Source organism: Silurus aristotelis (assembly GCF_946808225.1).
Source record: "Silurus aristotelis genome assembly, chromosome: 21".
NCBI lineage: Eukaryota > Metazoa > Chordata > Actinopteri > Siluriformes > Siluridae > Silurus > Silurus aristotelis.
This window is the reverse complement of record NC_139594.1, coordinates 3,531,572-3,544,398: the sequence shown is the minus strand read 5'-3', so window position 1 is coordinate 3,544,398 and position 12,827 is coordinate 3,531,572. Positions and strand designations below refer to the sequence as shown.

The window sequence follows — 12,827 nt, the reverse complement described above, 5'->3', positions numbered from 1 at the left end:
AAATTAGTGCTTTTCAACAAGGGACTATGGACATAAATAAAAAACAAACTAAAACAATGTTTTAGATTTCAACACTATAGTGTATTCAGCAATTGTGCATAAATTAAGTCTACAATTGTCCACTTCATTATACAACAATCCTGAGTAGGCTTAATTTATGCACAATTGCTGAATTTAAAATTAAACTGCTATGACAATAAATAACTGACATTCACATAAATATGTCTATTGTTTTAACATTAAAATAACATTTGTTGCTGTGACGAACGTCATTTCCTAAGCACAACTTTAAAATTATATTTTAAATGCTGTAGCTCAAACTTAACACCAAAATGTTTGTCTTACCCACAACACTTCCATTTTAACATTTAAACGTGCTTTCTGGTAAACTTTCATTTAGCCTAAACATTGGCTAATGGAGTCACACACACAGCTAGCTATATGAGTTAGCTATGTTACTATCTACCTTTCGGTAACTTGATAAAACTTAGATTAGAATATAATAGCACGGGTAAAAGTTTCGAAATCGCGTCTTGCAGTACCATTAGCGCTTCAATAAGGCGGAAAAAGCAAATTTTTAACATTAGCACAAGAGAAAATGTGTTTTTAGCTAGCTCGCTATGACCGATGTCCAAAGCTATACGTGAACTTCTTGTCTAACATAGTTAGTTTTATCTGTCATAAGATTGTGGTCATTGTTCTAAGTGCCCGTTTTCTTTTATTAATTGATAAATATGCAGGCTAAATAGTTAAAGTCAAGTCAAGTCAAGTCAAGTCAAGTCAAGTCAAGTCAAGGTCAAGTCAAGTTTATTTCTATCGCGCTTTTCACAACAGACATTGTCTCAAAGCAGCTTTACAGAAATCAACAGTGAAGGTGAACGATGTGTATTTATCCCTGATGAGCAGCCTGTGGCAAGGAAAAACTCCCTTAGATGTTATGAGGAAGAAACCTTGAGAGGAACCAGACTCAAAAGGGGAACCCATCCTCATTTGGGTGACATCAAGAGTTTGATCATAAATCTTTCAACAATACAGAACACTGGAGAGTGAGAACTAAATAGTATCTTTACTCTCCAGAGAACTAAATAGTTACTGTCAGCACTGAAGCTCTTCTCTCACTGAACTTCCACAATCCAGCTCACCCAACGAACATGTGCCCCAGATAGCTCTTGCTCTAACAGACAGGCCAACGTTTTTGGGTATATATTACAACGTTTTTTTAGTTTGCAGTTATTACTATAAATAATTAGGGAGTGTGGGTTAATTTTACTCATTATTATATAATAAAACGTGCTGACTTACATATTAAGTAAATTGTACACTATTGGCAAGAGTAATATTTACTGCCCACCAAAATCATTTTTTACATTGTATCTGTAAATACATGAAATGAATGATATGAATATTTACATATATGAGGTATTTTTTTTAATATAAAAATATGGAGGTTGGAGGTGTACAGGTAGAATGTATATCTTACTGCAGGTGTGCAAAAATACGTGAAGTTTGGAGAATTGAGAATTGCGCAGTTCCAGTGTGTTAATAATGTAAACACTATGTATGAAGCATATGACAGAGTCAGTTTGCATATCCTCTGTGTGTCTGTGAAGAGAAATGTGTTTTAGTCTGGGCCTTTTTTACTTTTTAATTCACAGCTCCCTAATTTAAAACCGGTCTTATAGTTGTTAGAATACTAAACCAATCACTCAAATAAAACAGATTATTAATTCAACATTCATCCTAAAAGTGTTAAAAAGGGTGTAGAGCTCTTTTGCTGAAGATCTTCCACTCCAACCCCATGGACAGCAGATCTTCATGGAGCTGAAGATATATCGTGTGTGTATGTATGTACTGTATAGATGGATGCCTATATGTAATTGATACTGGATGTCTATACAGTAAATTAAATATAATTATAAACAAAATATATATATATATATACGAGAAGCAAGTATTAGTGTGAAATAAAGTTTCACAAAGAAGATATTATAATGATTACAATAGATTTCAGGATATTTATGTGAAAGAACGACATATACGGTAGATATTAAAAATTAAGTTTATAAAGGGGAATAAAATCCAATATGCTCCACATGTATAAGGAAATAATAAACTATTTAGTTATCATGTCATTTTAATAATAAAAGTAAAGTAAAAAAGGGGCTTTTTACTCGTCCCATGTTCATTACAGATTATTTGCGTATTTGCATTTAAAGCCTTTTTTCCAGAGCGACTTACTAATAAGCGGTGAAGGGCCTTGCACAAGGGCCCAAAAGTGGCAGTTTGGTGATGCTGGGATTTAAACTTGGGACCTTCTGGACTAAGTCTAATACCTTAAACACTGAACATACCACTGCAATTTTAGGAAACTGGGGTCAGAGTGCAGGGTCATTCATGATTACTGGTGCAACGGATCACAAATCTCACGGTTCGGATCGCATTCCGGTTTTTGAGTCACGATTTGAATGATGTGGGAGGCTTTCCGAGTTCTCCCGATCTTCCGGCTAGGGGTTATTGTTGTCTGATGAACACGAGTGTAGATACAAAATTACTTCAAATGCAATATAAAAAAAAGTGTTTCACTCTGCGATTGTTAAAAGAATATTAAGATTAATCCGCAAATTAAAAAAAAACCAATCTGCAGGTCACGTGCGTGCCGGATTGTGGATCGTGATCGACTACATGGATCAACTATGATCAACTACCCCTCTGGAGCACAGAGCGTTAAGGCCCTTTCGCAAGGGCCCGAGAGTGGCAGCTTGGTGATACTGGGGCTTTTTTACTAACAACAACATCCATAATATTAATAATAATAATAACAACGGAGCTCTACACGTAGTCATTTCTAATCCCGTGATTGGCTAGGGGAATTCAAATGATCCAATAACAGCGCAGTAAAGGCGGGTCTAGTTGGCTTTGCGCTCCGAGTCAGCAGATGGCGCTGTGGTGTGTCGCGTTTAGAAACACGTCAGACACAATTTGAAGCAGAGGCACGAGCTTTCTCTGGAACTTTCTGTAGGTCCGTATGATGAGGTCTCTCCTTATTGTGGTTTTCGTAATGCTCCTTAGGACGGATGTAAAAACCTTCTCGTGGGATTAGTGTAGATTTTCCGAGCGCTTTAGGAATGCGGTGTGGGTTGTCGAGGAGAAAAAGGACGAGTTTGTGTGAAAAAAGAAAGAGAAGGTAACTGTTGTACGTGGAGGGAAAAAAAAAAAAAAAGCATTGTGTAGAATAATCTCTTCATGGATCGGACAGCTGTTTAAACCGGTAGTTAGGAGTTTGTACTTTTATTTTTTTTAAATAAATAATTTTACAAGACGTTTGTGATGGGTAAAGATTATTATAAAGTCCTGGGTATACAGAAAGGCGCTTCTGAGGATGAGATTAAAAAGGCGTACAGAAAGCAGGCGTTACGGTATCATCCGGATAAAAACAAGTCCCCCGGAGCCGAGGATAAGTTTAAAGAAATCGCAGAAGCCTACGACGTCCTGAGCGACGCCAAGAAGAAAGACGTCTACGACCGTTTCGGGGAGGAAGGTGAGTCAGTACGAGTCGACCTGGCCGTGGGGCGTGGCTTTGCGGGGAGAGGGGGCGTGATCTGTATGAATGGGCGTGGCTTTATGTTAAATATATTTGCCAACCACTTTCTAAATGAAGGCGAAAGTAAATTATTTTTAATATGATTGTCATTATGTTCATATTAACCTCACCTTTTTTTTTTATTTATATATGATTACATCACAGAAAAGCCAGGACTTTATTTTATATATATATATATATATATATATATATATATATATATATATATATATATATATAAACAATGTATATGTGTGTGTGTGTGTGTGTGTAATATCTCAACGGCAGGCTTTGTATTTCACACCCAGGTTTTTACTGGTGTCCTCTCTGAATCAATCCACCTCTTAATACCATCAGTAAGATGCCAACCATGTCTCCGTCAATTCAATTAATTTTTATTTGATTTGATTTGGAAAAACTCTTTGGGATGGCGTACAGAGGAAACCTTGAGATGAACTAGACTCAAGAGGGAAACTTTCCTAATCTGTGTTGCACCGAATTTCCATTCACTGGAGCCATGGCTGCGACCACATACATCATCTCTAACAGAAGCTTCGATATTCACCTTAAAATATGAAAAACATACAGTCCACTTTAGGTTTTCGGTGCATATTTGCAGTCTTTTTCAGTTATTTGACCATTAAAAACCAGGGATTCGAAATACAGGCAAATTATTATCCATTGTGGAATAAAAAAAAGCAGTTAAATCCACACTAAAATATTTGAGCTGGTGCAGTTTGCTAGAGATGTGGGTGGAGAGCTCTGACTAGCGCGCTTTCTGACCATCTAATCACTGGACGTGAAAATCACGGTTATTGGTCGCCTTCTAGAAGGCCCTGTTGTCGACTTGAAATCTGATTGGATAAAGCAATAATTTCACTCTCGTGTATTTGAAGCTACAGGCTCCTGATTCTGAAGATGAAGAACAGGATGTCTTGTTATTTCTCAAAATATTATAATTTTTTTCTTCCTTCCAGGACTTAAAGGACATTCCGGAGGTTGCGGAGCCAATGGGCCGAGCTACACGTTCCACGGAGACCCGCACGCCATGTTCGCAGAGTTCTTCGGCGGCCGTAGTCCCTTCGATCAGTTCTTCTCTCATGGAGCCGACGAAGACATGGACGTCGACGACCCCTTCGCGGCGTTCGGCATGGGTGGCATGGGAGGCTTTCCCAGGTCCTTTAAGACCCGTGTGGGCGGCGCGCATGTGCCACGGGGGAAGAAGAAAGACCCTCCGGTTATTCACGAGCTCAAGCTCAGCTTGGAGGACGTGTTCTCCGGCTGCACTAAGAAGATGAAGATCTCGCGCAAGCGGCTGAACCTGGACGGCTGCACGGTGCGCACAGAGGACAAGATCCTTACTGTGAACATCAAACCCGGCTGGAAAGAGGGGACAAAGATTACCTTTCCCAAGGAAGGGGACGAGACGCCCACTAATATCCCAGCGGACATAGTGTTTGTCGTCAAAGACAAGCCGCATTCGGTGTTCCGCCGAGAAGGCTCCGACATCATCTTCCCTGCGAGGATATCCCTCAGAGACGTGAGTGTCCTTCTGATTCGAGAGGCTCCTCTATACATTATTACTGCTGGAATCTTGAATCTGATTGGTCAGCAGCCCTGATGGTAGTTCACCTACAAAGCACAAGTAGAATTTAATGTATTTAACATTGAAGGAAGGAGTCTCCAGTGTCAGGCAATAAGATTTTTATATATAGTTTAGGTTTATGTTTTGTCCTTGGATTAATGGACGTTCCCCAACATTATACCTGATACAATAATATAAAGAAATGTGTTGTTTAAGAGAATTTATTTACTCGACCTATATAATCAGTAGAACATTCCAGAATTAGTCCAGATCCTCCCTCTGTGGTGAGGTTTAGGCAACAAGAGATTCCTTACGTTTTGATCAGCATCCAGGTGGCTACTTCTGGAGATTCACGTCGAGAACACCAGCCTTTCACTCAGGAAGCTCTCTGTGTTTTGGTTTCCGTTTCCACAGGCACTGTGCGGCTGCTCGATCAGCGCGCCGACGCTGGATGGCCGGACCATCACGGTGACGTCTCACGACGTCATCAAACCGGGAATGAAGAAAAGGGTCCAGGGTGAGGGACTGCCCCTGTCTAAATGTCCCGACAAAAGAGGGGACATGGTGCTGGAGTTTGTCGTGAAGTTTCCGGACAAAGTGACGCTGAACACTCGCGATGCTCTGATGCAGATCCTCCCTCCGTGAATGTTCATGGTGTGTGGGGGTTTGTTATGAGGGGGTGGAGAGGGTGGGGTTGTTGGGAGAATCTGTGGAGAATCTGGATTGGCCAGACTGCTCCACAGTATTAATTTATAAACCATTTACCTGTGTTGAGTGCACTTTTGATGTCACTGTGAACCTCTTGCACAGTACTGACAGACACTCAGATACACACACACACACGTACACGTGCGATATGCAGTACCTCAAAGATGATTCAGCTGCCTTCATAGTTTTGACTTCTTCAAATTCTGGAAGATTAGGGACAGAGCTGTTTGATGTAATTTAATGAATCGTGTTTTCCCCTCATCAATCATGTAAACTAGTAACTGTGTGTGGGTGTGGGTAAAGAAGGATAGACTCATGGGATTTCACTTCAGAGCAACGCTTTTTACATGGTAACCGACTGTGTGTGTGTGTGTGTGTGTGTGTGTGTGTGTGTGTGTGTGTGTGAGAGTATATGTGTGGGTGGGTGGGTGTGTGGGGTTCAGGCGCTCACACACACACACACACACACTCCCTACACGCTACACAATTGCGGCAGCTTTTAACCCCGACACCGTCTCGTGTCATGCGTCTTGTGTCTCGGATCTCGATTCCGTACAGTTTTAAAGTCTCCAGGTGTCCAGAAATCCAGATTCCTGCATCATGTGTATACAAACGAATGGCTGATATTAGTGCGAGGAAAAAAAAGAAGGATTTAAAACGTTGTTTTTTTTTTTATAGTTTTGGGAAAGGCCACTTTCTGTTTTTAATGCACGCATGTGTTTAATAGTAATTAATGTATAGATTTTTAAATACAGATACCATATGAAATTAAAAGTGTTCTATCAGACGGGTGACGTGCGTCGTTTTATTTTTTGAGTGGGAACATTTTTTTATTTTTTTCATAAAACGAGAGATCGGTCTGTTCTGACCAAACCGCTCCTTTTTCTTTTACTAAATAAGTTTTTTTGACCAATCTCACGCTTCCAAAGAAATGCTAAACAATCCAATACTCTGCTCGAGGTGTAAATACTAAATACCCTCGTCTAGCACCATAAGCACGCTGATCAATTTCTCCTGCCTCAAAAGGATTTGGTTCTATCTTATCCCAAATCAATTCTAATCTCCTAATACTGAAGATCTGACCACTGCTCTCGCTTCTAAATTACTTCTTTATTTAACCCTTTCCGGCTCCTGAAGGACTTCTGATTAAACCTAATTGTTTCTGAAGTTCTGATTTCAGATGTCTGACTAACCCCTCCCTCTCCAGAAGGACGTCTGGCTAACCCCTCCCTCTCCAGAAGGACGTCTGGCTAACCCCTCCCTCTCCAGAAGGACTTCTGACTAACCCCTTCCTTTTATGTCTAACCCCTTCCTCTCCAGAAGGACATCTAACTAACCCCCCTCCCCCCCGCCCCCGTCGGAGGACTTATGACTAACCCCTCCCTCTCCAGAAGGATGTCTGACTAACCCCTCCTTCTTATGACTAACCCCTCCCTTTCCAGAAGGACTTCTGACTAACCCCTCCCTCTTATGACTAACCCCTCCCTCTTCTGAAGGACTTTTGACTAACTCCTCCCTCTCTAGAAGGAGTTCTGACAAACCCCGCTTACTCTTAAAGGACTTCTATCTAATCCCTCCAGTTCCTCGAGGAGTTCCGATTAACCCTTCCAATGGTCAGAAATCCTCTCACATGCAAAAAGTTAAACTCCGCCCACTTAAAGATTTGTTTTATTTTGCTTTGGCAGGATCACGTCCGGTTTTTAGTCACAACGCAAAGATTTGTTACTTAAATCTGTTTTCTTACTTCAGTATATTTACTGTAGTATACAAACTGCTGCTGCTCTCAGTTTGAAACCTGAGCCGTATTAAACAGTCAGTTTTGTACATGGATGCAGAATCATTCAAACATCAAAAAATAAATAAACACAATTATGTTGTTAATAATAAGTCTGAACGTAACAGAAGACGTTTTGTTTCTTTGGACGAAGACCGAAATGGATTTGGTACGTGAATAATCCCGACACGTGAGACGCATGAGGCGAGCAGGTAAACGCGGTCCGTGATGAAAATGAGCGCAGCTGTTGGAGATCATTCAGCCAAAAAATCCCTCATAAAACCAGATGTGCTTCAATTGATTTTACGTCAAAAACAGATTCTCTGACGATGTCTTAGGCAGAACGAGCCGGAGCTCAGATCAGGTCTACAACTTTGTACTAAAGGATGAGCAGGTCACGTACAAACCAAGCCAATTAAACCGTTTAACCACTTTGTATCACGTCTCAGTTTTCTCACGATGATCACACACTGAACTGTGATGGATCACGATGGAGATTTGACAGATATTGTATGAGAACGATGATGTGTGTGTGTAATATTTCACATTAATTATTAGATGAGCTTCCAGGACTTGCAACCTCCAAAAACCTGCAAGACGTCAAATTTCCAGCTTTTGTTTTTAGCCATGAAACCAAATGTAACTTCACATTGACTGGAAACTAAAATCTAAAGTCATGAATTTAATTTAGAAGTCCAGTGGGATGAAACCAGGAGGGATTATTAACATGCATTCGATAAAGTTATTAGGATCCTAATTGATGTCCAAACCGTCAGGCCACAAACTTTCTGGTAAATCCTTCGTGAATTCTCGACTTGTCAGCAAACCTGACGACAACGAGAGCTCGGCTCGACTCGACCCGGCTCCTGCTGATCTTTCAGGTACATCAGGACGTCTCAGAGATGATGGTGAGTGGTTGATTGTGTTGATCGTGGGGATTTTTTGGTGAAGGTCACACTATAGGATAGACTGGGAAACCTTTAAAGCCATAAACACAATTATTCACAGGTTTTTATTTTATTTTTGCAGTAGTACGAGGAGGTGATCAGAATGTAGTGTGGTCCAGAGCACACCTTGTTTAAGATGGACAGGAATGCCTGCTCCGCCACCTTTACTCTGATTACCAGGAACACAGGCTTACGCCATTTTTTTAATGAGACTGACCAGAATATGGAGCGTTCCTCCTTTATTCAGAATAACTGGAACACAGGCTATGCCTTTTTTCCCCTGAGACTGACAAGCACACAGGCCACGCCTCCTTCCCTGAGACTGACAGAGAGCAAAAGGCCAAACCTTCTTCCCTGAAAGTAACAAGAACAAAGGCCCTGTTTTCTCAACTTAGTCTGAGATCAATGTTCATGTCTTCTTTACGGAGATTAATAAGAACACAGGCCACTCCTCTTTAACTGAGACGTTCAAGAGCATAAGTCACGCCTTCTTCCCTCCCTGAGACTGACAAGCACACAGGCCACGCCTTCTTCCCTCCCTGAGACTAACAAGCCATGCCCCTTCCCTAAGACTGAGTTACACTGATAACGCCCCTTCTATGAGACAGTTACACAGACCACGCCCCCTTCCCTGAGACTGAGTTACAGAGACCACGCCTCCTTTCCTTAGACTGAGTTACACAGACCACGCCTCTTTTCCTGAGACTGTTAGAGACCACGCCTCCTTTCCTAAGACTGAGTTACACAGACCACGCCCCTTTCCCTGAGACTGAGTTACACAGACCACGCCCCTTCCCCTGAGACTGAGTTACAGAGACCACGCATCCTTTCCTAAGACCGAGTTGCACGGACCACGCCCCTTTTTCTGAGACTGAGTTATAAAGACCACGCCACCTTTTTTAAGACTGAGTTACACTGACAATCGACAATACAGAAACAATCGTGCGTGCGCGTGCGCCGTTATTTGTCCCAACCTCACTCCTCATGCCGAATTTAAATTCTCACTCCTGAACACTAGGTGGCAGGAGCGCACTTCTCCCTGAAGCGGTCCTCGCCCCATCCTCCGTAAGAGCAATGGAAGCGGAATAACAAGGCTGGAAATTTATTTATTTTTTTTTTCTTTCAAATCCCAATCTCATCAGCGCCCCCTAACGTACGCGCACTTCAGTGTGCCGAATAGAGTGTTGAATAGAAGAAGCTCGTGCGCACTAACTAGGGCCCTACATCTCAAATCAGGACTGAACCTGGACCTGGCGGTAGGAACGACATTCCAGCGGATGATCATCCTCCCTGTCTCCGGTCTCCTGTCTCTGTGTCTTCGCTCGTATGATGGGGAACATTTGATCCTAGTGGTTATAAAATTAACGTCCTGGGTTTTGTTTAATCGTCTTGAGCTCCGATACGATTTCATCGCGTAATCGTGGTGAGTCGGATCGATTTTTCTCCGGTCATATCGGGGTTCGGAACCGGACTTAATCCGCTAACGGCTCGAATTTTTATAAATTCGAACACTGATCAATGTATTGGTTTTTCATTATTATTATTATTATTATTATTATTTATTTATTTTTTAAATGGTGTTTTCTTCCCCGTTAGCCTGCTAAAAAGGTGTCGTTTCCCCATGGTCTTGCTAGTTTCCTCCTCTAACTTGTAGCTAGCGAACTTATCAGACTAGCATTTTATTTTCTTACTCTTTAACTCTCCTTTTTTTGTTTGTTTGGTTTGAGTCTTTATTTATCGAATGTATTAATAAATATAATGCTGGTAAAATATAAAAAAAGAGAAAAATAGATCTAAATTTGGACTCGGGGATGTTTCGATGATGTGTAGGGGTGTGTCGATACGATTTAGCGCGATACTATTTTATAATTAACCGTATTTTTATACAAAAAAAATATAGACTGTTTAAATAGTATGGAAACATCTTGTTTATTTGATGGTTTTTGAGACATTCTTTTTGTTTCTATGCAACAAACTTGATGCAAAAACCCTTAAACAGTAAATGAGTGGATGAAAGTTCTGTGGAGGCCAAATGTGACCTTTTCGTCTCTACCAGAAGAACTTGTGTGAGATGGAGAACAGGAGAGAAGATGAGATCAGACTCCCTCACCCCCACACTTTAATGTTTTGGGGTTGTTTTGGAGCAGAGAAGGTTGGACACTTATTCCGGGTTAAAGGAACCAACATGGCAACCTTTCCATATTTCAGCACCATGCAACTCCGTCTGGACTTCGGCTCATTGGAACAGACTTCAACATACAACAAGACGATGAGCCGAAAACGATAAACACGTCCGAGTTCCAACATCAAAGTCAGTCTTCATACCGTCACGTGACCGAGTTTGTTTCATAGAAACAAAAGGAACTTTCACGTGTCCCTCGAAAAAAACATAAATACAGACTGTATAGATGTTAAAAAAGACCTGAAGTACTTTTTATCTGTTTATAGTCACATTTCCATTGAATTTAATACCAAAACCCACAACTTTTTATTTGTTTATTTTGGAGCCTCCTCTGTAAACAAACCGTTACTATAGAAACTCTATAGAAGCTCTATAGAATGAGCGAGTTGAGATAAAGCTATCAGAGAAACTGTATGAACATTGATCACAAGCTCTTTATTTATTATTTTTTTATTTCCAGATCTTCAGTTTAAATGGCTTGAGCCTCCACGGTGTCGATCCTGAGACTCCGTAACGTCACGCATTCCAGATTCTCGCCTCTCCTCTGTACCGCTGAACCCCCGATCATGCCGCTCGGACTGGGGCGCAGGAAGAAGGCGTCTCCGCTGGTGGAAAACGAGGAAGCAGAGCCGATCCGTGCCGGGCTCAACGTCGACGGACTGGACATCGGGCGGGTCGGAATCGCCGAAGGCGTGACGCAGGAAGGGCTTCCTCCTCCGCCCACTAACCTGCGACCTCGTCTCATTTTCCACACGCAGCTGGCGCACGGGAGCCCCACGGGCCGCATTGAGGGATTCAGCAACGTCCGCGAGCTCTACGCAAAGATCGGGGAAGCCTTCGCAATCCCGCCGGCAGAGGTGAGAAGACGCTTCGGGTTCAGGAAGTAGAGGAAAGTGCACTCGTGTATCTCCTGCACATCTGGAAGATGAAATGCTCTGTCTACTAGCACATTTTTGAGCCGTTCGTGTCCATCAGGATTATAGACATAGATAGATGTATAGATAAAACGTTTCGATTTCACGTGGCGTTGAACACGCTAGCGAGCTCCGTCTCTCTTTTTACACCGCCAGCCGTCGTCGTGATCCTCGCCGTGATCCGCGTCCCAAAATGAAAACCGCGCCCACGGAGGCACAGCTCTTTATTGAGCAGGAAAATCTTTATTGAGATGTTTTGAAAATTCAGAATCAGACATTAGGAAAATAGTGTTAATACGTGCAAACATTAGGAAATTAAGGATTATGGTGTAGATGAATGTGAGTATTGGGTGTGTAAGTGGGTGTGTGTGGGGTGTAAGAGTGAGTGTGTGGAAGTGTGTTTGTGTGTGAGACTGGGTGTGGGGTGGATGTGTGTGTGTGTGTGTGTGTGTGTGTGTGTGTGTGTGTGGGGTAGATTTGTGTGTGTGTGTGTGTGTGTGTGTGTGTGTGTGTGAGTGGGTGTGGTGTGAGAGTTGGTGTGGGGTGGATGTGTGAAAGTGGGTGTTTGGGGGGGGGGGTGAGTGGTGTAGGTGTGGTGTGTGTGTGTGTGGGGAAGTGTTTTTGTGAGAGTGTGTGTGTGTGTGTGTGTGTGGTGTAGGTGTGAGAGTGGGTCTGGTGTGAGTGTGAGAGTGGTGTAGGTGTGGTGTGTGTGTGTGTGGTGTAGGTGTGAGAGTGGGTGTGGTGTGAGTGTGAGAGTGGTGTAGGTGTGGTGTGTGTGTGTGTGTGGTGTAGGTGTGAGAGTGGGTGTGGTGTGAGTGTGAGAGTGGTGTAGGTGTGGTGTGTGTGTGAGTGTGTGTGTGTGAGAGAGTGGGTGTGGTGTGAGTGTGAGAGTGGTGTAGGTGTGAGTGTGAGAGAGTGTGTGTGTGTGTGTGTGAGAGATAGAGAGAGAGAGAGAGTGGGTGTGGTGTGGTGTGAGTGTAAGAGTGGTGTAGGGGTGTGTGTGTGTGTGTGTGTGTGTGAGAGTGGGTGTGGTGTGAGTGTGAGAGTGGTGTGTGTGTGAGAGTGGGTGTGGTGTGAGTGTGAGAGTGGTGTGTGTGTGTGTGTGTGTGTGTGTGTGTGTGTGTGTGTGTGTGTGAG

At 42.5% G+C, this 12,827-nt stretch overlaps 2 protein-coding genes and 1 long non-coding RNA gene across 3 annotated transcripts in view; 2 read left to right on the top strand and 1 right to left on the bottom strand.

The window, feature by feature from the left end:
• Nucleotides 1-2,921: 2,921 nt before the first annotated feature.
• On the top strand, nucleotides 2,922-6,166 carry dnajb1a (DnaJ heat shock protein family (Hsp40) member B1a). The gene is made up of 3 exons (XM_083524586.1): nucleotides 2,922-3,538; nucleotides 4,558-5,120; nucleotides 5,580-6,166. Exons 1-3 carry the CDS (start codon nucleotides 3,328-3,330, stop codon nucleotides 5,808-5,810), a joined length of 1,005 nt encoding a protein of 334 aa, XP_083380712.1. The 5' UTR covers nucleotides 2,922-3,327; the 3' UTR covers nucleotides 5,811-6,166.
• Nucleotides 6,167-6,790: 624 nt separating this feature from the next.
• Nucleotides 6,791-8,158, bottom strand: LOC310717003. The gene is made up of 2 exons (XR_014530710.1): nucleotides 7,349-8,158; nucleotides 6,791-7,205 (listed from the first exon to the last, which is right to left on the bottom strand). It is a non-coding gene; the product is annotated as an uncharacterized lncRNA (long non-coding RNA).
• A 1,444-nt stretch (nucleotides 8,159-9,602) lies between these two features.
• Nucleotides 9,603-12,827, top strand: part of gipc1 (GIPC PDZ domain containing family, member 1) — a 13,145-nt gene continuing 9,920 nt past the window's right edge. The window contains exons 1-2 of the mRNA XM_083524587.1: nucleotides 9,603-10,017; nucleotides 11,237-11,633. Coding sequence (XP_083380713.1) covers nucleotides 11,343-11,633 — 291 coding nt within the window. The 5' untranslated portion in view covers nucleotides 9,603-10,017; nucleotides 11,237-11,342. The remainder of the gene's footprint in view (nucleotides 10,018-11,236; nucleotides 11,634-12,827) is intronic.

Coding starts and splice junctions, on each gene's coding strand:
- dnajb1a (XM_083524586.1), top strand. CDS start 3,328: ATGGGTAAAGATTATTATAAAGTCCTGGGTATACAGAAAGGCGCTTCT. Junction 3,539..4,557: donor CGACCGTTTCGGGGAGGAAG/GTGAGTCAGTAC, acceptor TCTTCCTTCCAG/GACTTAAAGGACATTCCGGA. Junction 5,121..5,579: donor CGAGGATATCCCTCAGAGAC/GTGAGTGTCCTT, acceptor CCGTTTCCACAG/GCACTGTGCGGCTGCTCGAT.